The sequence below is a fragment of the Oryx dammah genome, unplaced genomic scaffold (assembly GCF_014754425.2).
Source record: "Oryx dammah isolate SB20612 unplaced genomic scaffold, SCBI_Odam_1.1 HiC_scaffold_21, whole genome shotgun sequence".
Taxonomy (NCBI): Eukaryota; Metazoa; Chordata; class Mammalia; order Artiodactyla; family Bovidae; genus Oryx; species Oryx dammah.
This window is the reverse complement of record NW_024070205.1, coordinates 18,032,976-18,053,897: the sequence shown is the minus strand read 5'-3', so window position 1 is coordinate 18,053,897 and position 20,922 is coordinate 18,032,976. Positions and strand designations below refer to the sequence as shown.

Sequence of the window (20,922 nt, the reverse complement as noted above, 5' to 3'; positions counted from 1 at the left end):
TTGTCAATATCCTAGATATGATCAGGGGGAAATGAACTTCATCCAAGTTTACAGGGTTTCCAGAATAGGTCTCTGAAGGACACTTAGGTGAAACCTGAGTGCCAGCAGGGCTTGATGACTGAGCATCCAAAGCTTCTATGACCTGATAAACCCTGTGCTTGCCTGCATGTTTGCTTCACTATATTAGATCAGTATGTTTGCACACAGCAAGGAACCAAGGCCGGTCCCTTGGAGAGTTGACGGTTGGGCGTGTACAGAGGGCAGCAGGCACCTAGGGGATTCTGTGCCTCTCCCTGGAGATCGGCTGGTGGCCGTGGGGCTGGCGGGTCCTAGAGGTGGGGGTGAACTGAACCTGTCCGTTTTTCTTCCCCAGAAGAGACAGAAGGAGAAGACACCACATGTCGATGTGGGAGCCACGCAGCAGCCACCTGTATGTGTGTACCGGTCTGCGTGTTTGTGAGTGGTTACGTGTGGGTGCGGGGACACCGTGTCTTTGTCCTTGCCGGGGACAGAGTAACACGGGCGTGCACGTGTCCGTGTGGGCCGTGGCGTGTGCGTGTGTGCTCCGTACACATGGTTTGTGATCTGCCCTTCCGCACCTTCCACCGTGTGCCTTTCTCAGTGTGCGTCTCAGGTATGTGACCCCGTGTGCAGTTTGCTCTTCCGTGTGGCCTGTGAGTGGACATGTGTCGGCGTGGGTTGTTTGTGCCAGTGGGGTGCCTTTCATGCAGGCGCTTGTGGACAGTTCGTGTGGGCCCCAGTGAGGATGCGCGTGGGCACCTGTGAGCGTCCCCTGCACGGGCTCTAGAGGTGCGCCCATGGGTGCATGGGGTGCAGGTGTAAGCGTCCACCCTCCACCACCCATGGGAGCCGACCCTGTGTCACATTTGTGTGTTCCTGCTGCCACGTGAATGGTCAGCTAGGCCTCCAAGCTGAGCTGTTCAGCGGTGGTTTTGAGTATGAGCTGCTCGTGGTCCCTGGACATAGAGACCCTAGGATTTTATCAGTGGTTGTGGAAAAGATCCCACCGCATCGCTGCGAGGGTCATGCCCAAACTTTCTGTAACGTGGGTCTGCTCCCTGCCGTTGTCAGTCTCCCTTTAATAGGACCTGCCCTTGTACTTCTCAGCCTTAGCTCTCCCAGGCTGGCATGGGAGAGGGAAAGAGAGGGAGAGGAGGAGGAAGAAAGGCCTCTGACCTTGAACTAAGGGCCATTGGTGTGCACAGAGAGAGTACAGGTTGATGCCCTGAAAGCAGAGGGGAGCGGGGAGTGAAGACCTGGCAACCTTCGTACTACTGTCTGCAGGCCCTGGCCTCCGGGACTCGGTGCTGGGCTGCCCTCACCCCTCCTCAGCTACTTCAGGGCAGGGATCAGAGCGGGAGACCCCATGAACCTGGGGGGCAGTGGTCCAACCACCCACTCGGCCCCTCGCATTTTTCTGTGCTTCCTGTCTGCAGGCCCTGGGCTCTCCCGTTTGCTCCCCCACCGTGTGTTTCCCCCCTGACCCCGTGCCCCGGCCGCTGCGGGCTGGTCTGGGCCCCCGCGGCCGCCCTCCCCGGCCCTTGGCTGGCACTCCTGACCTTGCCCTCGCCTTCTCCCCTTTGGCAGGAGGGAGCGCAGGCGCCGGCACCACATGTCCGTGTGGGAGCAGCGAACCAGCCAGTTGAGGAGGCACATGCAGATGTCCAGCCAGGAGGCCCTCAACAAGGAGGAGGCCCCGCCCATGAACCCCCTCAACCCGCTTAACCCGCTCAGCGCGCACCCCAGCCTCTACCGGAGACCCCGGGCCATCGAGGGGCTGGCCCTGGGCCTGGGGCTGGAGAAGTGTGAGGAAGAGCGCGTCAGCCGCGGGGGGTCCCTCAAGGGGGACGGAGGGGACTTGGCGAGCGCCCTGGACAGCCAGAGGAGCCCTCTGGCCCTGGGCAAACGGGAGCCACCCTGGCTGGCCCGGCCCTGTCACGGGAACTGCGACCCGACCCAGCCGGAGGCGGGCAGCGCGGAGACGGTGGTGACCTTCGGGGACCGGGCCCGGCACAGGCAGAGCCAGCGGCGCAGCCGGCACCGCCGCGTCAGGACGGAGGGCAGGGAGCCCTCCTCCGCCTCCAGGAGCAGGTCTGCCAGCCAGGAGCGGAGTCTGGACGAAACTGTGCCCAGTGAGGGGGAGAGGGACCGCGAGCCCAGGGCCGGCCACGGGGGCAAAGAACCCATGATCCAAGAGGAAGAGCGAGAGCGATGCCAGGACTTACGGAGGTAAATGCGACATAGGAGCGCCCTGGAGACAGGTAGTGCAGCCCACGTTAGCGGTTCTTCAGTGTAAGCCTTTCTGAGCCTCAGTTTCCCCTTTTGTATAATGCACCTTTTACGAGGTGCCTGTCAACACGATAGCAGCTAAATTCAACATAGCACCCTGGAGACAAGTAGTGCAGCCCGCATTAGGGGTTCTTCAGTGTAAGCCTTTCTGAACCTCAGTTTCCCCTTTTGTATAAGGCATCTTTTATGAAGTATGTGTCAATAAAATAGCAGTGAGATCTGTTCCCCTGGAAACCAGGGCATCCCCTGTTGGGAGTGGGGAGGGCATGATGGGCAGGAGTAAGCCAATGGATGCCGCTCTGGCGGACCTCAGCTCCTCTGCCTGGTGAGGGGGGAGACAGCGGGTGCCACGTGCTCTCCAGCAGGGGCACGCGGACTCCCCTCACCTTTCCCTCTCGTCAGGCACAGCAGCCGTTTCAGAATCGCTTCCCGATGTGAGCAGCAGCTGTCTTCTCTGTCCTCACAGGACCAACAGTCTGATGGTGCCCAGAGGCTCCGGGCTGGCAGGAGCCCTGGATGAGGCCGACACACCCCTTGTCCCACCCCAGCCAGAGCTGGAAGTGGGGAAGGATGCAGCCCTGACGGAGCAGGAGCCGGAGGGCAGCAGTGAGCAGGCTCTGCTGGGGGACGTGAAGCTGGACATGGGCCGGGTCAGCCAGAGTGAGCCCGACCTCTCCTGCGTCACGGCCAACACGGACAAGGCCACCACTGAGAGCACCAGCGTCACTGTCACCATCCCCGACGTGGGCCCCTTGGTGGACTCCGCCATGGTGCACAGTGAGAACACAGGGCCCGCCCCCTCCCCCCACCCCCACCCCCAGGCCTGGGGGAGGCATGGTTCTGGAGTCAGCCCCGGAAAGCTGCAGGGAAAACCCCCCAGGGGGATGGAATCCTTCTTCAACATATGAAGAAATAGCAGTTTTAGCCCCGTTTGCAAGAGAACTAAGCTAGAACTTTCTCAATCTTAAGTTTTACCCATAAAATGTTGTTTAGCCCGTGCCCCCCCTAGAATCTTCAGAGAGATCACATGTGATTCTGTACCCCTTTGTCTATTCAGCTACTTAATTTATCTTGTGGATATCTGATGGCATATTCTCTGGGCCGCCTCTCCCCCAGGTGCTTGGCCACCTGGTAAGTTAGGGGACCATTGCTGGCAGGCGGGCCCATGTTGGCCCTGGTTCTGCTCAGCACGTGGCCTCCAAAAACCCTGTCTCTCTTGAGGCCTCAGTTTATCATCTGTGAAGTGAGAGCATTGAACCAGATGACCTCTGAGACCTTCCTCTGTGCTAACATTTCTTGAATCTTTTACTCTTATTGACTCTCTTTCTCCTAGGAGCTTTTAGTCACACTTTCTCTCACAGTTCCCGGAGGTGGTGGATATTCATCTGTGAGACCTTAAAGGGAAACACAACCCCAAAGCACTTACCCCATCCCCATCCCTGCCCCAACCCCACACCCATCTCTGCATAACCCCACCACCGTCTGTCCCCTTGGCACTGAACTGTGACCGCAGGATTCTGCTCTTGCTTTTTTCTGCCCGTATTTTTTCTTTTCACAAAACAGTCCTGTCCTGTTTTTCTTTCTCTCGCTGCTCTGTCTCCATTTCTTCACCTTCTCAAAGTGAAATACCTCTCAAAGTATTCTTCAGAATGCCAGTACTACTTTCTAATCTCACATGTCCAGTAACCCCTTCTGTCTTGTTTAATTTTGTGCACTAATAAGGAAGTGTTTTTGGACCCTCTTTTATGAGAGTCATAGTAGTGTATGTCTCATAAAAGAAGGTTGGGCTTCCCTGGTGACTCAGGGAAGAATCTGCCTGCAATGCAGGAGACCTGGGTTCCATCCCTGGGTCGAGAAGATCCCCTGGAGTAGGGGATAGCAGCCCAGGCCAGTATTCTTGCCTGCAGAATTCCATGGACAGAGGAGCCTGGCAGGTTAGCTACAGTCCATGGGGTCCCAAAGAGTCAGACACAACTGAGCAACGGACACACACTCTTATGAGACACGCCATTAAGAAAGTTTGACCCTCTTCTGTTCTCATTCTGGGGTTAGTCCCTGACCTTGGTCGTGGGTTAGAGCGTGTTATCAGAGGAGGTTTGGACGCTTTGGATGACTTACCTTTTGGAAGGACCTGGAAGGGGTCAGGACTTTGGAGGTTTGCTACTTACACAAAGCTCCAAGGCAGAACCATTCACGGAATGGGAATGTGGGAGAGGTGCCCCTGCCGCACTCTGATGGCCTCATCCTCTCTGCCACTCACCCCACACTGGGCCTTCCACATGGAAACTGAGAGCAGAGGCCCAGCAGCCCCACTTGGTCTCTGCTGCTTCATCCTCTCAATCCTGGGAGAAGTCATAGACCCATCTTCCCATGAATATTGCATTCTCATTTCTGCGTTAATCAGGACTGGAATAAGAACAGCCAGAAGGGCAGCTCCAGACAGAGTCATGGCTTCTTAAAATCTTCCGTTGCAGTGTGGTTTCATTGAAAGGAGATAGAATTTTGAAGTGGGAATGTATACCAGCTGTATAGGGCTTCTCTGTTAGCTCAGCTGGTTAAGAATCTGCCTTCAATGTGGGAGACCCTGGTTCGATTCCTGGGTTAGAAAGATCCCTGTAGAAGGGACAGGCTACCCACTCTGGTATTCTTGAGCTTCCCTGGTGGCTTAGATGGTAAAGAATCCACCTGCAATGCAGGAGACCTGGGTTCAGTCCCTGGGTCAGGAAGATCCCCTGCAAGAGGGCATGGCAACCCACTCTAGTATTTTTGCCTGGAGAATCTCCGTGGACAAGGAGCCTGGTGGGCTACAGTCCATGGGGTCACGAAGAATCCTCCACAGCTGAGCCATTAAGCACAGCACCAGCTGTATGAGCTTAGTATAGGTCCTTGAATTCCCTGAACTTCAGTTTTCCCACCTGTAGAAGGGGAATAATAATATATGTTGTTCAGGTGTACCAATGTGAAAAATGCCCTAAGTAAATACATACAAAGAGTCCAGATTTTAGATAGAGGTAAGTTTGTAAATTTTACAACAGAAACAACCATTCTCTCTTACCTAGGAAAACATGATGTTATTTATATGGCACAAAAGGCTCTACCACCTGAAATTAGGGCAGGGGTAAGGCTAGGAAGAAAGCCTGGGCTTCACTCAGTGCAATTTAACAGACACCCTGACCTTCACAGGCACCTTGCTGGGCAGTTACCTAGCTCCCTCTCCCACCGTCTCATCCCATCCCCAGTTGAAAATGAAGGGCACCATTCTGCATGTAGCAAGGTTTCTGAAGCGTTCCACACGTTCTTCTTGTAGTCAGCAACAAGACTGATGGAGAAGCCAGTCCCTTGAAAGAGGAAGAGATCAGAGAGGATGAGGAGGAGGTGGAGAAGAAGCACCAGAAGAAGGAGAAGCGTGAGACGGGCAAAGCCATGGTGCCCCACAGCTCGATGTTCATCTTCAGCACCACCAATCCGTAAGACACCCTCCACTGCCATCTCCCTTTGGTGCTGGAGGTTTTGAGCTAAGATTTGAGCCAGAGCAGGGTGATGGGAAGGAGGGATGAGGGTCCAGTGTTCCTCCTGAGCCTTCCTGGTGGAATATGGCCAGATATCTGAAAGCCTCCAGGGTGCTCACTAGTTAAGGTGGGTCATGGAATTAATCAGCAGCCTCTGAACTCTGTGCCCATAGTCTAATGAGTCATTTAGGATAGAATAACATGGGCAATGTCAGAGGAAAGGGCCCTTCATCTAGTCTTTGGTTAGTAGGTTGCAGAGGAAGTTGGGAACGGAGGACATCTACTTGGGATGTGTCACCAAATATTCCAGGAGTGGACAGAGCTGAGAATAGGAAGCTTAGGATAACTGGATCATCCATTGGCTGCCCTGCAAATCAGTTTTGAAGTGGGTGTGTTCCTCAGACCAGTGTTATGGTCATGAGATGGGGTGGGGAAAGAAGAATCTGAAAGGTTAGATTCAAAAAAGATGGGATGTTGAAAGAGAAGCTGCCTTCTGCCCAGGAACTGAGCAAGATGTATATGTAGACCAGCTTCAGGGTCTCGGAAGACAAGAAGGCTTTCGGTGACCAAGTGGGCGGTATTCCGGCATGGCCCTGGGAAGGAAGGAGCCTGGGCTAAGAGATGTCAGGCCAACTGAGGCCAGGATGCAGTCAGTCGATAGAATAGTCACTTTGATCGGAATACCTGCGGCTCGGGAAAACCAATTGCTGCTTTCATCAGGAATCTTAGAATCGAGGTCTGTTTTTATGTTTCAGGGTTCTTAGGATTTTCTTGCTCTGCTCCAGTCTCTGTACAGTGGGGGAGTAGACACTGAGGCACAGTGGAAGGCAATGTGTAGCCACCCAAGCGTGTGTCTTTGGATGCTGGCTGCTGCTCCCCAAGGTGGCTCAGATGCACACGCAGATAATGTATCTTGGCTTGCATACTGCAGCCTCTAACCAATCTGATTACTTTCCCCCACTGGGGCTTTAAATCAAGGGTGGTGCCTGAGAAATTAAATTGCTCTCCCCACGGCTTCCTCTGGCCAATGCCTGGCTGTCTGGAGGAGGCTGATGTGTATGGGGGTGGGGCAGAAGGATGGGGCGGGAGGGAGGCGGGGCTGGCTCAGTGGGCTTGCCCGCTGCCCACAGGATCCGCAGGGCCTGCCACTACATCGTGAACCTGCGCTACTTCGAGATGTGCATCCTGCTGGTGATTGCAGCCAGCAGCATCGCCCTGGCGGCCGAGGACCCCGTCCTGACCAACTCGGAGCGCAACAAAGTGCGTGCACGGGGGCTGTTTGCCAGCCTGCATGGTACCCTGGTGCTCCCCTCTCCCAGAGCCTACCATTCCAACATTAGAGTGGACTAAAGAAGCTTCCTGGAGGATTGGAAGGGCTTAAGAAATTGCCCAGTCCTGTTCCTCGGGGCAAAGTATGAACCATTTCACGACCAGCCCCCACCCCAACCCTAACTCCCCAGCCATACTGCTTACCTTTATGCTCATCAGTGGAGCGTTACCCTGGGAGCCAGCCAGGGCTTTGAAAGGGGCTTCCAAGGTTGCTCAGTGGTAAAGAATTCTGCCAGTGCAGGAGATGCAGGTTCAATCCCTGGGTCGGGAAGATCCCCTGGATCAGGAGATGACAATCTACTCCAGTATTCTTGCCTGAGAAATCCCATGGATGGAGGAGCCTGGCAGGCTACACTCCATGGGGTTGCAAAGAGTTGAGCATGACTGATTGACTCAACCACAACTGCCACCATCCACAGGTTGGATGTGGAGTCTGACCTAGGGGCATAGGTGAAGCTGGGGCCCTGCAGCTCTACATGGGGAGCTAAAACAACTTGTGGAGGCCCAGGATAGATATCAGGAGGGATGAGGGGGTGGGGAGGATTGGAACTGACAAGGATCCCAGCAGGGGAGAAATCTGTGGGGCAGTTCAGACCCAAGATGTTAAGTTCTGACCACGGGGAGGGAAAGGCTGAGGACTGGCCACCAGATCGTGCTGCCCCAGCAACATCCATGGCTCCTCTCCTCCCTGCATCAATTAGCAGTTATAACCCCAAGCTTCTGTTCTGAGGTTGAATGAGTGGGCCTCGGGGTGGGCATGCAGGAGAGCCTGTGTTTGAGGACTGTATGTAGCCTGACGGTCTCCGTGTTCTGTGTCCTGCAGGTGCTGAGGTACTTTGACTACGTGTTCACTGGCGTGTTCACCTTTGAGATGGTTATAAAGGTAAGAGCAACTAGAGTGCCCCTGGACTCTGGGGCTGGAGGGGTCACCCGTCTGCGCCTCTAGGACAGTGTCTTCCCTAGGGCTGTCACCTCCTGGCCAATGACAGAACCTCAGGAGGCCTCTGCTGACCCCTCTTATGGCCTAAGATCCTGGCAAGGTCTGTCGTGGCAGGATGTGACCATGTGGCTCTCCTTAGACTGGCACAGACCTGTGGACATGGCCCAGGGGGCGGTCAGATCCCTTCCAGGCAGGCAGTGGGAGTCCCGCAGGCTTGGGGACTGTTCTCACCTCCTCATCACGCTTCCTGGCTTGAGCCAGTGTCCCGGCCAAGGTTTAGGTAGGGATGAAGCTTTCTGGCCTTGTATAGTCCCAGCCATACTCACTGTCCTCCACTCTGTTCCCTGCCACCCTCACAACCTGCATTTATCTCTTGTTCCCATCCTCACCCATCTGGGATTGTTCCCATCTGTGCATATGCAGTAATGCCTGGTGCTCTGAGCCACTAATGAAAGGGAGGGCTGGTGGGGTGCTGGGAGCCAAGGAGTGTAAGGGAACGCTGGTGACTCTGAAAAGGGCCTCGGGCCTCACAGTTCAATGGAGAGAGAGCCCGTGGGGCCTGTCCTCCTGTTCTTTGGATCCTCATGTGGAGTTGGGTTAAAGGCAATGGCAGTGGAGAGAGACTGCCATGCAGAGCCCAGAGCTCAGGGCCCGAATGACCAGCACCTTGGGACTCATCAGTGGCCGTTCCCATTCTTCTGCAGATGATAGACCAGGGCTTGATTCTGCAGGACGGCTCCTACTTCCGAGATCTGTGGAACATCCTGGACTTTGTGGTGGTGGTTGGTGCACTGGTGGCCTTTGCTCTGGCGTAAGTAACTCTTTTTCCTGTCCGTTTTCCTTCCCTCCTTCTTTCCTGAGACTGACTGATCTTAGGGCTTCTCCAGGGCTGGCTCACTCATTGGTGCCAGCGAATACTGCCCTGGGCGTCTGTTTCCCAGTTGCCCCTCGACAGAGCTCCCGAGAGCCTTACAGCTTCAGCTAACCTGCCCGAATGAGGAGCACTGGCAAACGGAGGGCAGGGCAAGACTCTAGGGGAAGTCAAAGGCCCTGGTGTTCCTCCCTTTGAGTTGAGATGAATGAGCCTGGACAGCAGTCACCTGTGTTCCCCCATGGATTCAGGGTGGGACCAGGGACAGCTGGTGTATCCTTGCGTTTCTTAGTTCTGTCATTAAAGGACCCACTTGAAAGAAAAATGAGGCAGGTAGAACAGAGTTGGGGATCACAGAGTCCTGGGCATGAGGAGATTCTCTGCTCATAAGCAGGGGTCCCCCAGAGCTATCTCAGGGACTTAAGGACCACGTTAATATGTGAAACTCCTGAAGGAAAGACTTTTCAAACCTTCCTTGGTAGCATACTTAGGAAGACAGTCTTAAACCATCCAGGTAGCTAACTATGTTCATTACATTAGGGGATTGTTTGTTTGTTTGTTTTGAACACTGATTCAGGAAAGGACTCTCCTAGCCCTCCAGGGTATAGCTAGGAAGTAGGCATATTGTCAGCGCCTTTTCCTTCAGCTGGTGGGTAGAGGGCCCCAGAAGATGAAAGACAGCCTTCTGGGCTCTGTCTGGACCTGTTCCACTGTCAGAGCAGCTTCACCCTCTCCCACGGAGGGAGTGGAATTCCCTCCAGCCTCTCTGAGTACAAGAAAAAGCCAAGTCTTCTAGGCAAGACGAGCTACACAGTGTGATGGGGCACAAGAAAAGCCTGTGGGGCCTGCTGTTGTTGATGACAGCTGCAAAAGGGAAGGAACAAGGCATCTCCATAGACTTGACCTTCCTGGTCCAAATGGTCAAGTTTGGATCATCTGTCTTACCTTCTCCCCAGACACTGCCAGCTTTCATCCCTATGCATTCTGGCAGAGGAAGAAATGGGAGAAGAGTTAAGAATGTTCCTCAAGTGACTGAAATTGGGGAGTGCTATATCTGTAGGAGAGATGAAAGGTCCCCAGGTGTGCTAAGAATTTGAGAGCTCCCAGAACCTGGAAGCAGACTGTGTCCATTGCTGCCCCAGCCAGGGGGGACCCTCCAAAGGAGAACCAGGCTGAATGTGACTTGTGACCCTGAGGTGGGCTGGCCATCAGGACAACTCCAGTGTCCCTTGTCCTTATGTGCACCATTAGAGTCACGTGGAGTCACTCAGGCCCTTCACAAGGAAGCAAAAGATTGAAGACAGGAGGAAAGGGGGAAGACAGAGGATGAGATGGTTGGATGGCATCACCAACTTGATGGCCATGAGTTTGAGCTAGCTCCAGGAGTTGGTGATGGACAGGGAAGCCTGGCATGCTGCAATCCATGGGGTTGCAAAGAGTTGGACGAGATTGTGTGACTGAACTGTACTGTTCCTAAGGAGATTTCACGAAAGTATTTTCCCAACAATCTGGTCCCTGTGTGGACTGTCAGAGCAAGATAAAAATAAAGGCAACTCTGGCTCTGCTAAGAGGACTCCTAGCTCCTCTTCCTCCTCCTTCAGGGAAAAAAATACCAAAGATTACCTTTGTCCTAAGGAGATCTGCTGTTTTTGTTAGAGATAAATCTTACCCTCAGTTTTTTTTTTTTTTTTTACCCTCAGTTTTTAAAGTCAAGCTCCCATCTCATTTTACCAATTCATTTGTGTACATTATTCATCATATTGTTCTCTCTTGTTTTGATCTCAGTAAAAATAAGTTTTTGCTTTGAAGAAATAAGGGACAAAGAGAAGCATATAGAAAGGAGGCCACCCCATCTTGAAGAACAGAGCTCACCGGGGTCACAGGGCAGAGTGGGAGGAAAGGGGTGGGCTGTGGAGTCAGGAAGGCCCAGCTCCTCCACTTACCAGCTTTATGGCCTAGAGTAACATAGTAAGGTATTAACCTGTTTAACTTTTGTTTCTCATCTCTGACAAGGAAACAGAATGATGTGTTTCAAGCACTTAGCCCAGGGCCTGACCCAAAGTGATCAGTAAATGTGAATTCCCTTCCTTATGCTTCCATTCTCCTTCATGTCACGAAGTGTGAATACGCAGCAAAATACGTTAATGCATAATGGATGCAAATAGTTGAAGATGAGCACCATCCGGTTTCCAAGACTTGGTTATGGTCCACACACACCTGGTCTGTGTTGGTGCCAGTGGGGAGGAGGCGTGCGTTAAAGGAAGGCTCTCTGCATGCCAGCCTCGTCTCTGCAGTGCACCAGTCTGTCCTCCGACCCAGAGCAGTGACGATGGGCTGGAGGGGTGTCATCTGTCTTGTTCTCTCTCTCTGCCTCTTTGAAACGTGGTGGTGGTAGCTTTGGTGCTGGCTGCAGGGGGAAGCCTTAACAGCCCCGGAGCCGAAGCCTCTCTGTTGGTCCTCAGACCAGGTACAGTGCAGGGGACCCCAGGATTCCTCTGCTTCTGGAATCCTCACATATGTGATGGATTGAGCGTTTTGATCCATCACTTGCTTTTAGTGATGTCACTTCTCGAATTTTTTTTCATTTCTCTCCAAAGTATAAATGGAACTTGCTCACAGCCTCTCTTTTGTTAGCATCCTTCTAAGCTTGCCGTGCATAGCTCCTCTCCCCTTCCTCCTGCTTATGGGACACTCCCCATCTCCTCTGACCTTCATCACGCTTGCTGGGATCCAGGAGATGCTGTCTCTTGCTTGTGTGCTCGCTCTTACTAATTCTGTTCCCTCCCTTTACTCATTAAGGGCCCAGAGAATTCAGCTATCTCATCATTTCAGTAGGGCTAGCCAGAGTGTCCCCTGCCAGCAGAGTGAGGGCCTCGCCTGGGGTAAGCTGACATCGAAATAAGTCCCATGTCCCACTGCATGGCGGGGTCAGGGGCTCAGGCCAGCAGGAACCACATGTGAGTCTTTCTATAGGCTTGTCAAGGACCTCCCTCCCTGTGGATACAGCTTTCATTGTCACTTCCCATATTTTTTCCCCTAGTCATGTCCACCATTCACATAACATTACTCCTGCCCTGTCTCCCCCCAGCCCCCACCTTGAAATTGAACCTCGCCATACTAAGGCTTCTACAAAGGCTCAATTTGAGCAGAACCGATGGTGATTGCCATGGTAACAGCTTCCCATGGCTCCTCAGAAGTCAGAAGTGACTTGGTATCCCTTCCACTGGCAGCCAGAGCCTTCTCAGAACCCAGCCCAAGTTCCAAGAGCAACACCCCAAACCAAGGGGAGAGAATGGCCCCTAGCTGAATTCTCAGAGAGAGCTGAGCCCTTCCACAGCAAAGGTCTGCACCATGTATGTTTCCTGGAAACATGTGCTCTTTCTGCAGTGGCCAAAAGGGATCTGTCTTCTCTGTTGCCATGCACATCAAGTGGAGGGATTCTTTATAATGTAAACTCTACAAATTCCACGCGGGGACTTTATTGACTTTTGAGGAGGAGGGGACAGGGGTTTATTTTCTGCATGTGGGCATAGCAGGGGACAAGAAAATAAATGGAAAGATACCTGTGATAGCACCTTTTCCATTCTGCCCCGGCCACTTTTACATTATAAAGCATTTCTAAGAACACTCAGGTCTCCCTCCCTAAGCCCGATAACCTGTGTAGAGGTGGGTGGGCTTCTGGCAGAGGGTGGCACCCTCATCCACTGCCTTCACAGCACTGTGCCTTCTTGGCCCTGTGAAGACAGTGTTTGCCAACTATAAGTGTTCTGACTGTGCCTTTTCCTCCCTGTGGTTTCAAGAAAAGTCTGGTGAATGACTAGGTCTCTGAAACCATTCTCTTTTTATCTTTTTCTGTTTGAAAAAGAGGGTCCCCCCCCCACCGTACGATGGTTATTGTCCACCAAAAGACCGGAAACTGCTTTTCCCAGTGTTCTCACACCCTGTCGCCATCCCTTCTGCTTCCCATCTTGCTGGGTGGGAAAGCAGAGATGGTTCCAGCCTTGGCATTTCTGGGTATCTGCATATTGGGCCCCTCACTTTGGGGCGCCACCCCCAAAGTCAGCTGCCTTGTAGCAGGGGTCTTGTGTCCACTATGTGGGTTGAGTTCATGAGCCTTGTGGGATCCTGTCCAGTGATGGCACTGCTGTCTGGCCCCCAGGATTCCTGTCATCCATGTTCAGCGAGGGGCTTCCTGGGCAGGCGGTGGGCGTGGCCACCTCTCAGGAGTGACCGCAGGGGAGGACGGGAAGGCTGTGATCCTGCACTCCAGCCCGGGCACCTCCCCCTCGTCATTTCTATTGCTCTACAACATGTTGCTTGACCAGCTCAAGTCAAGTCACCAAGCGAGCTGTCCTGGGTTGGATTCTAAATAGTAAGTCTGAGGCTTATGATGGCTTCTCAACACAGTTTAAAAATGACCAGAATTCTGCTCCTGGATACAGGTCTGTACATCAGTCAGAGTCATGCAGGCTCGTGAGAAGCTGAAAGCTTCCCATTACCATTTTCCATCATAGCAGGGCACGAGGTAAGGTCAGGACTTCCTGGCACGCAGAGGCTCTGGATCATAGCCGCACTTGGCCTTTCATTATTCGGTGCTTAGCCAGGAAAGTAAAACATGAGTCAATCTGCCTCTTGATGCCAGAAGGAACGGAATTCCCACATTAGGTTTTATTACATTCTTTTCATTGAAGTATGTCACTTTCTGACACTTAACCCTCTGCCCTAGTCTCTCAGATGGATAAGGTCTTTTGAATGCATTCAGAACCAGCCACAGCAGCAGAGCTGATTCTGAATCCTTTCAATGAAATATACAAGCACAGACCATTTTAGACTTGGAAATGGCACTCTGGTTCTGGTTTTGCATTTGAGGTTTTGCGTTTGTGAAGGGGGGAATGTGTATACATGAGAAAGTAGTGACTATTTAGAACAGAAATGCTCGCATGTGCTCACACTTGACAGAGCTTGGTAACAATACAATTGACATTTCACCTCACACCTGCCTGACCCTTCCTCCTGTCCTTTGCAGCCTGCTGTGTCTAAGGCAGTCCTCTCCAACCTCAAGCTTTACCTTCTGGGCTTGTTTCTTGACAGCCCTCCTTCTTATAACCATGAAAGGGATGTCTCCCACAGGAAGCTATGACTACACATTAATCTTGGAGGAGGGAGAAAGGTGGACAAAGTCCTACTCCATGCCAGGATGACCCATTTACCACTGAGCCAGACAGTTCATCCAGTTCCAGTGCTCTGTGGAAGAGAATGAAGGATTAAAATTAAATTTAGCCGTCAGGTAGCCCATTAACTGTGGATTTAGGATGTCAGCCGAGCTGGAATTGGAAATTTCCAGCCATGAACAGATAGAAGGATGTCGTTGCTTGAGACTCCAGCTTTAGGAGTCACCTCGAGAGTGACTTTATCTGACTTGTGCCCCAGCAGGGACTCTGAAGATGATTAATGACCACGGGCTCTTGGGGTTCCCACTGCTCTATTTTGTACCCTGATAGCCTTGCGTACTGGGTTGGGGAGGGAAAAAGGAGTGTCATGGTGGTAGCACATGGAGGAAGTGTCTGAAAGAAGGAGATAAGTTCCCAGTCTACCTGCTGTTGTCTTTAAGCCCCAGCATGCATGTTTTTTAATGAACACTGGAAAATGCATTATCTGTTACAAGTGCCATTGGTGCTGCTGGGGAACCCTCTGTAAAATGTGTGCTTAGGGACTTTTATCATATGGAGACAACGAGTATGAACACCTAAATATCTCTCTTTATTAGCAAGCACAAATTGCAGAGTTGGTTGTTTGTAAATAAGATCTCAGCTTGTGGTCACAGAACCAAGCAAAATGAAATGGTCCAATCCACGTGGTACCCAACAGTTTGACTAACCAAACTCTGGTCCCAGAGTACCCAGCACAAGAAAATCAGGCTTCACAGCTATGGGAAGAGCCCACTTCTGCAGGATTAGTGGAAACTCATCACAGTGCCCTCCATATTTAAAAGTAGGTTTCAGAGTAATTTGAGTCAGAAGATTTTATGATGAGACTTGGAAAGTATCAGCTCAGATCATGTGACCTGCCAGCCATCTGCTTCATCCACACCCATAGAGGCATAGCCTAGCATTATGAATTAGTCTCCAGCTGAGGGAGTGTATGGGCTGGACGTTAGCCGGCACCAGTGTCTTTGTAGAAAGATCAACAGATGAGGGGTCTTTGGGTATGTTCAGATTATGAAGACTAAGAAGCAAGATAGATCAGACCACTGTTCATCAGAATGAATAACAAAATCACTAGGCAAGCCTTTGGAAACCCACCTGCCAATACAAGGGACATCAGAGACGTGGGTTCAATCCCTGGGACGGGAAGATCCCCTGGAGGAAGGCATGGCAACTCATTCCAGTATCTTGCCTGGAAAATCCCATGGACAGAGGAGTCTGGTGGGCTACAGTCCATGGGGTCACAAGAGTAAGACATGTCTGAAACGACCTGATACACACACAGTTAGATGCTTTGCTATCTCTTGCTGCTTCTCGGTGCTTAGACAGAAATACCTTCCATTGAGAGTATAGTGCTGGTGTTTTGCAAAGGAGAAAGTTTGCAAAGGCAATAAGCAGTGTGCACAGGGAGCTCACTGAGGTCCATATGCCAGAAGAAAAGAGTTATGCACTAACCACTTAGCGTAGAGCTAGAGCTCTGCTCACAGAACAAAGAAAGCTGGCAGAGGCCCAAAGGATTTAGAGCCCTGGGTGATCCCAAGAGATGCTGAGGTATGGGTCAAGAAGGAAAATAATCCCTAAATGGCAGCAGCTGGTCAGTGACAAGGTCACAGTGCTGGATTTAGATGCCTCCCATAGAGGATCTAGCCTTGACATTGGGTACTGGAGAGTTCTGTTTCCAGAGGCAGGCATGGCCAATGCGGAGGGGCAACTTCTTCCTCACTTTCATGGGGCTTTAGAATTTTTAAAGTGCTTTCACACTTTTTATTTCATTTGTCGCTCTACAGTCCTGTTTCACAGTTGAAAAACGGATTGCCTGAGGTTTGACTAGTTTGACTCATTTGAGTAATAATAGCAAAACCAGTTCTTAAACAACTGATAATTTTGATTTTGAGTTCAGGGCTTTCTGCATTACATTAAGCTCCCTTCTGCCTCTTACAAGATAGTTCCAAGTAGTTCTACTTCGTTCCAAGCCATTAACCTCTGTAAAGTCAAAGTGGTAGCTTGGTGTGGATTTCTCCTTGTCCCACAGATCCTCTTTCTCTGCCTGGAAACAGACAAGACCTGGTGACCAGATGGAGAAAGCATTCCTGACCTTGTCCATCTGGCTATTTCATCTGTATCTTTTTCTTCCCATGAACCCTCACAGGCCCTAGACTGATGAAGGATACTAGGATAGATGGCTCAGTATTTGAGCTCATGAACTGCTGGTTTCTTTTGCTGTTTCCTTCTTTGGTGAAAAGGCATTGTAACATCATAAATTGTAACACTGTAAATAAGAGCCTAGGTTTCAGAGTCAGGTGTTAAATAAACTTAGCCTTGTTAATTATTAACCCACCTTTGCTCTCTTAACTTCTACTTACTCATCTATAAGTAGAAATTAAAAATAACTATTTTGGTCTTGTGAGAATTAAGTAAGGTAAAATATATTGTGTCCAGTATAGCGCGAAATACTTTATATTATATTAGTTAGGCGTTATTATTGACTACTTAATAATAGTCCAGACACTTTAGGAAGGTTCAGGGTTTCTCACAGCATAACCCCACTGCCCCCCTTACATTTCAGTACCCTGTTCATTCCCCTGACACAAGAGATTCCTTAAAATCCCATTCCTGTTCCCTGCTGGGCTCAGGGGAGGGCAGAGGACCATTCCACTTAAAAGACAGAGGGGCTCTTCAGAACCTGGTGTCCTGGCTCTCTCCCCCACCCCCAAGCACCCTCCTATGAAAGAAGAGTCAGTTCCTAGCAGAAATCAATTTAGGTCTTTTGAGAAAGTATGTTGCAGGGAGTGGGGGGTGGGGCGGTGAAGCTGGAAAGCAAGATTATGGTGAATGATGAGTGATTACACATGGAAATCTGGAGGGCAGATTTTCCAGTTGAGCTGGAAAATTCTCATCTTTTACTGATGAGACAGAAGAGAAACATGGCAGTTATTTTCTGGAGAGCAGCCAGAAACTTAACAAATAAGTAGGAAATATAGTAAATGGGGAAATGGGGAGCCCAACTGAGCCCCTGTTAGCGTGGAGCCAGCACATCCTCACATATGAAATTATCCTCACGTTAGAGTCAATTTTTAAAACTGAGAAAATTTCACTAATTAGCTAGGCAGTGTTAAAATTCTGATTATACATCTAGTAGCAAAGACTAGCAAAGTGTTATCAAATGATTATATTTAGATGATCTGTAAAAAGCTCATGAATTTTTTTCTAAAACAATGTGCCTCAGTTGAAGTACTTGAAGAGGTTGTCCTCTTAGTTTGATAAAGCCTTCCCTTGCAATCTTGTTGAGTTGGATAATGGCTTAAATGATTCTTCTATGCAAGGATTTGGGAGAGGCAGCTTGGCCTGGCTCTTGTGTAAATTTATGATATATTTTAATTAATGGGGGCTACATTGTTGATTGACACTTTTCCTGACTCGGTGCCTTCACTGGCAAGTATTCCTTTCATTTTAGTGAAAATTTTCAAACTGTACTGAAATGTATCTTAACAAAACTGAGAATGCAAGGGTGCTTCTTCCCAGCCACTCAAGAGCATAGCTTTTCAGTGGCTGCTCTGCAGTGAGAGACCTGTATGAAAGTTGTGCAGAGCAATGACTAATCTTCATTTTACTTGTGGCCTGTGTCTAATTACTAGCCCTGGCTCCACTCTGTGGGAGTCAGAATGGGACAAATAGCCCTCCAGCCAGGACTTGGGTGGTCACAGTCAGCTGTTCAGATCAGAGTGCACCGTCGAAGAATTCCACTTCCCGAAACAAGGGACACACAAGCACACTGGTCAGAGATCCCCTTTGTTCCATAGCATGATATTTTACTAAGATCTTGGGATAGTATTAATTGTAGACAGCAAATTCTGCCCTTTACCTGAGTGTGTGAGAGGAACAAAAATTATTGAACCTTCCTTCATACGATGGGTATCTGTGAGAATGAACTCATTTAGACTCTACTGGATCTCAAGTTCTTGGGGTTAAAGTCCTGAGCTAAGGGGAAGAAGAAAGCCTAGACCACCTGCCCATCCATTGATCCCACTCTTCTCTCACTTCAGGGCATTCCTCAAGATGCATGTGGCCTAGGAAAGAGATGGTGACCCAGGTAGTTGTTTTGGTAGAATTGTCAATCAAATGATTCTGTTTTTCCCACAGCATTTAGCTTGCAGTTTTAGCTTCATTTGCTTGCTTGCTTATTTGAGACCTGTCTTCTCTCCTAGATTAGGTGAGCTCCAAGAGGGTAGGGACCTCATTTGTTTTGTTCACAACTATGTAGCCAGTACTTAGGATAATGCCAGACATTTATTAAAGACTCCATCAGTGCTGTCGAATGAGTGGATTAGAGGTATATTTGGCTGACCTACCACGTGTCCAGTCTCGTGCATGAGAAGACACTGTTACAACTCAGGAGAAGACATTACCTCTGTCTTCTGAGAATTTGGAGATTATCACGTGAGAGAATTAAGGTTTATAAGGCCTTGGGATTTAATTCTCAAACAACCATTCATTTGACATTTACAATGAAAAGTAATATACTTTCCAATATGGGGCCATTCCCTGAATAAAATTGTCACAAGAAGTCTTTGCTTGTGGCATATGGTGGTGTAACACAGGTTTATGGTACATAAAAAAAATTAAAGGAAGAAAAAGTACCCTTCACAGCAGACTGTCAACCAAGAAGCAAAGGCTGAATTCTAGGCACTTCTCTATAGCAGCAGGCCTGTTCACCCATGGCGCTGGGGCTCACTCACTGAGATCTTATGCAAGGCACATCTTCCCCAGGCTGCAGTTTTGTTTGCAGTTAAGAGGATTTCAGGAATCTCTTCCAGCTCTAGAATTTGGTGAGCCATTTGATAGAGCCTGGAATGGAAACCTGCTGGTGCAGAAGCTAGTGGTGCAGAGCGAGAGCTCTGAACGTCATGCAGACTTGGGTTCAAGTCCCAGCTCACCCTGCCAGTGCCAAGCACTCGACCTCTCAGCATCTCATCTGTGAAACAGAGATGGTAATACCTTTGTGCTAAAGTGACTAGGATGTCCAAATAAAGAGTTGAGCTAAAAAGTGCTTAACACTGAGTCTGGCCAAGAATAAATATTAAAGTTAGTCCTCATATCTCATATGTTTTATATTCATGCTCTCCATCTTTATTTGTATCATTGTTAAACCCCACCGCTAGAGCAGGGGTGATTTGTCTTCCAGCTGCACAGTAAATAGCTCACAAAGGACAGGTGGTCATTTAATTTATCAAAAGGCATCTCTTTGTGTGACATCAGGACCTTGATAGACAGTGCCTTCCCCTATAATTCAAGCTGGATTTGTAATGTGGCCCTTCTGTGCTTTTGAGAGATGTCAGAGTAGCCCTCTCCTGGACATTGCATGTCCCTCTCCAAATGAAATCCTTCATAAACATAAATATGCCACGATGCTTTGAAACACCTTGCCCAACACATAGTTTCTGGCCCAGAGTAGGCATTTTTCCTCTGGTCTGATATCTTATACATTCACTGGAAACAGAGTTTGACTGAAGACTGCTAAGGAAGAGGATGTGAAAGCCTACATTTAGAAAACTTCAGTTCAGCAAGGCTCCATGAAATAATGTACAACTTGGGGAATGCCATCAGGTTAGAGGCAGCATCACCAATGCCTGCAGAGGGCCTTGGCCTTTCCAGGGTAGAGAGGTGGGTATGGAGCCATGGTGAGCTGGCCCTTCCTTTCACAAAGTGTGTGGACTCTGCAAGTGCCAAGGCTGTAAGCGGGATCACCCGGGTCTGGACTTCTCCAATTTCCCATCACCCTAAATTCTCCTTTCTCCTTGAAGTTTACTGACTGTCTCCCTTCTCTCCATTCCCCTCCCCTCTTTTTTTTTTTTTTTTTTTAACTGCTTTCTGCTTGGATCCTCCATAGGAATGCTTTGGGGTAAATATTTTTTTCTTCAGTTTTCTTTGAAGGGAGTGGGGTGGAGGAGGGAGAATGTGGATTGGGAGGTAAGGAGCTGACTCACTGAGAAAGCAGTGGTGAGTTTATGTGAGTGGTGTGTTCTCATTGACATCTAAGAAAACCAAAACTAGGAGTCACGAAGCTTTCTTGGAAAATGATCATTCTTACTGGTTTGGATGTGTATTGGGGCTTTTATATTGCCTTCTTAGATAGTTCTATTGACCAACCTTTATCAAATAGACAAAACCCATGGATGCAAAAGGCCATTGATATCAATGTGATACTTTTGGGTTATCTACATTCAGATCTACAGTTCAGTAAAAGTGACTTATAGGTCATGGATTATAACCATTTAAGAGGGTCTCAAAATATACATTCTAGCCAGTCAGTATTCCATTAAATGTCTTCCTGCCTTGCCTTGTATGAAAGAATAGATGGCCTTTGATCTTCCTGTTTGGGAGGATGGGTATGGCAGGGAAGACAGGGTGGAAAACAGGTAGAAGCCTTGGAGTTTCCATCTGATGTTCTAGATGGAGCCCATTTCTTCTGATTGTCTGTGTCATGGTAATCTGGGCCAGTGTGAGGGAAGAACCAGAGCCTGAGCTCACTATTTAGAGTCTCATTTCCTACCATCTGTGTGTTTTACAAATTGCACTTGTTTGACTTGAATGCAAAGATCTCAGGGGATGAGTGGGGTGGAGAGAGAAATGCAGGTTGACTTATTCATTTCCTTCCTAAAAATAGACGTATTTTGTCTACTAGGAGCAAACATTTTTGAGAGGCTGAAGGGGGAGGGTCATTAGCTGTAAGGCAAGGATAAAGGTGTGCAGGGGCTGCAG

General features: G+C 49.8%; 1 protein-coding gene across 1 annotated transcript in view; it reads left to right on the top strand.

The window, feature by feature from the left end:
* CACNA1E (calcium voltage-gated channel subunit alpha1 E) overlaps positions 1–20,922 on the top strand; it is a 342,984-nt gene that overhangs the window by 264,836 nt on the left and 57,226 nt on the right. The window contains exons 19-26 of the mRNA XM_040263854.1: positions 374–430; positions 1,609–2,250; positions 2,777–3,087; positions 5,618–5,777; positions 6,950–7,079; positions 7,972–8,031; positions 8,793–8,899; positions 20,051–20,062. Coding sequence (XP_040119788.1) covers positions 374–430; positions 1,609–2,250; positions 2,777–3,087; positions 5,618–5,777; positions 6,950–7,079; positions 7,972–8,031; positions 8,793–8,899; positions 20,051–20,062 — 1,479 coding nt within the window. The remainder of the gene's footprint in view (positions 1–373; positions 431–1,608; positions 2,251–2,776; positions 3,088–5,617; positions 5,778–6,949; positions 7,080–7,971; positions 8,032–8,792; positions 8,900–20,050; positions 20,063–20,922) is intronic.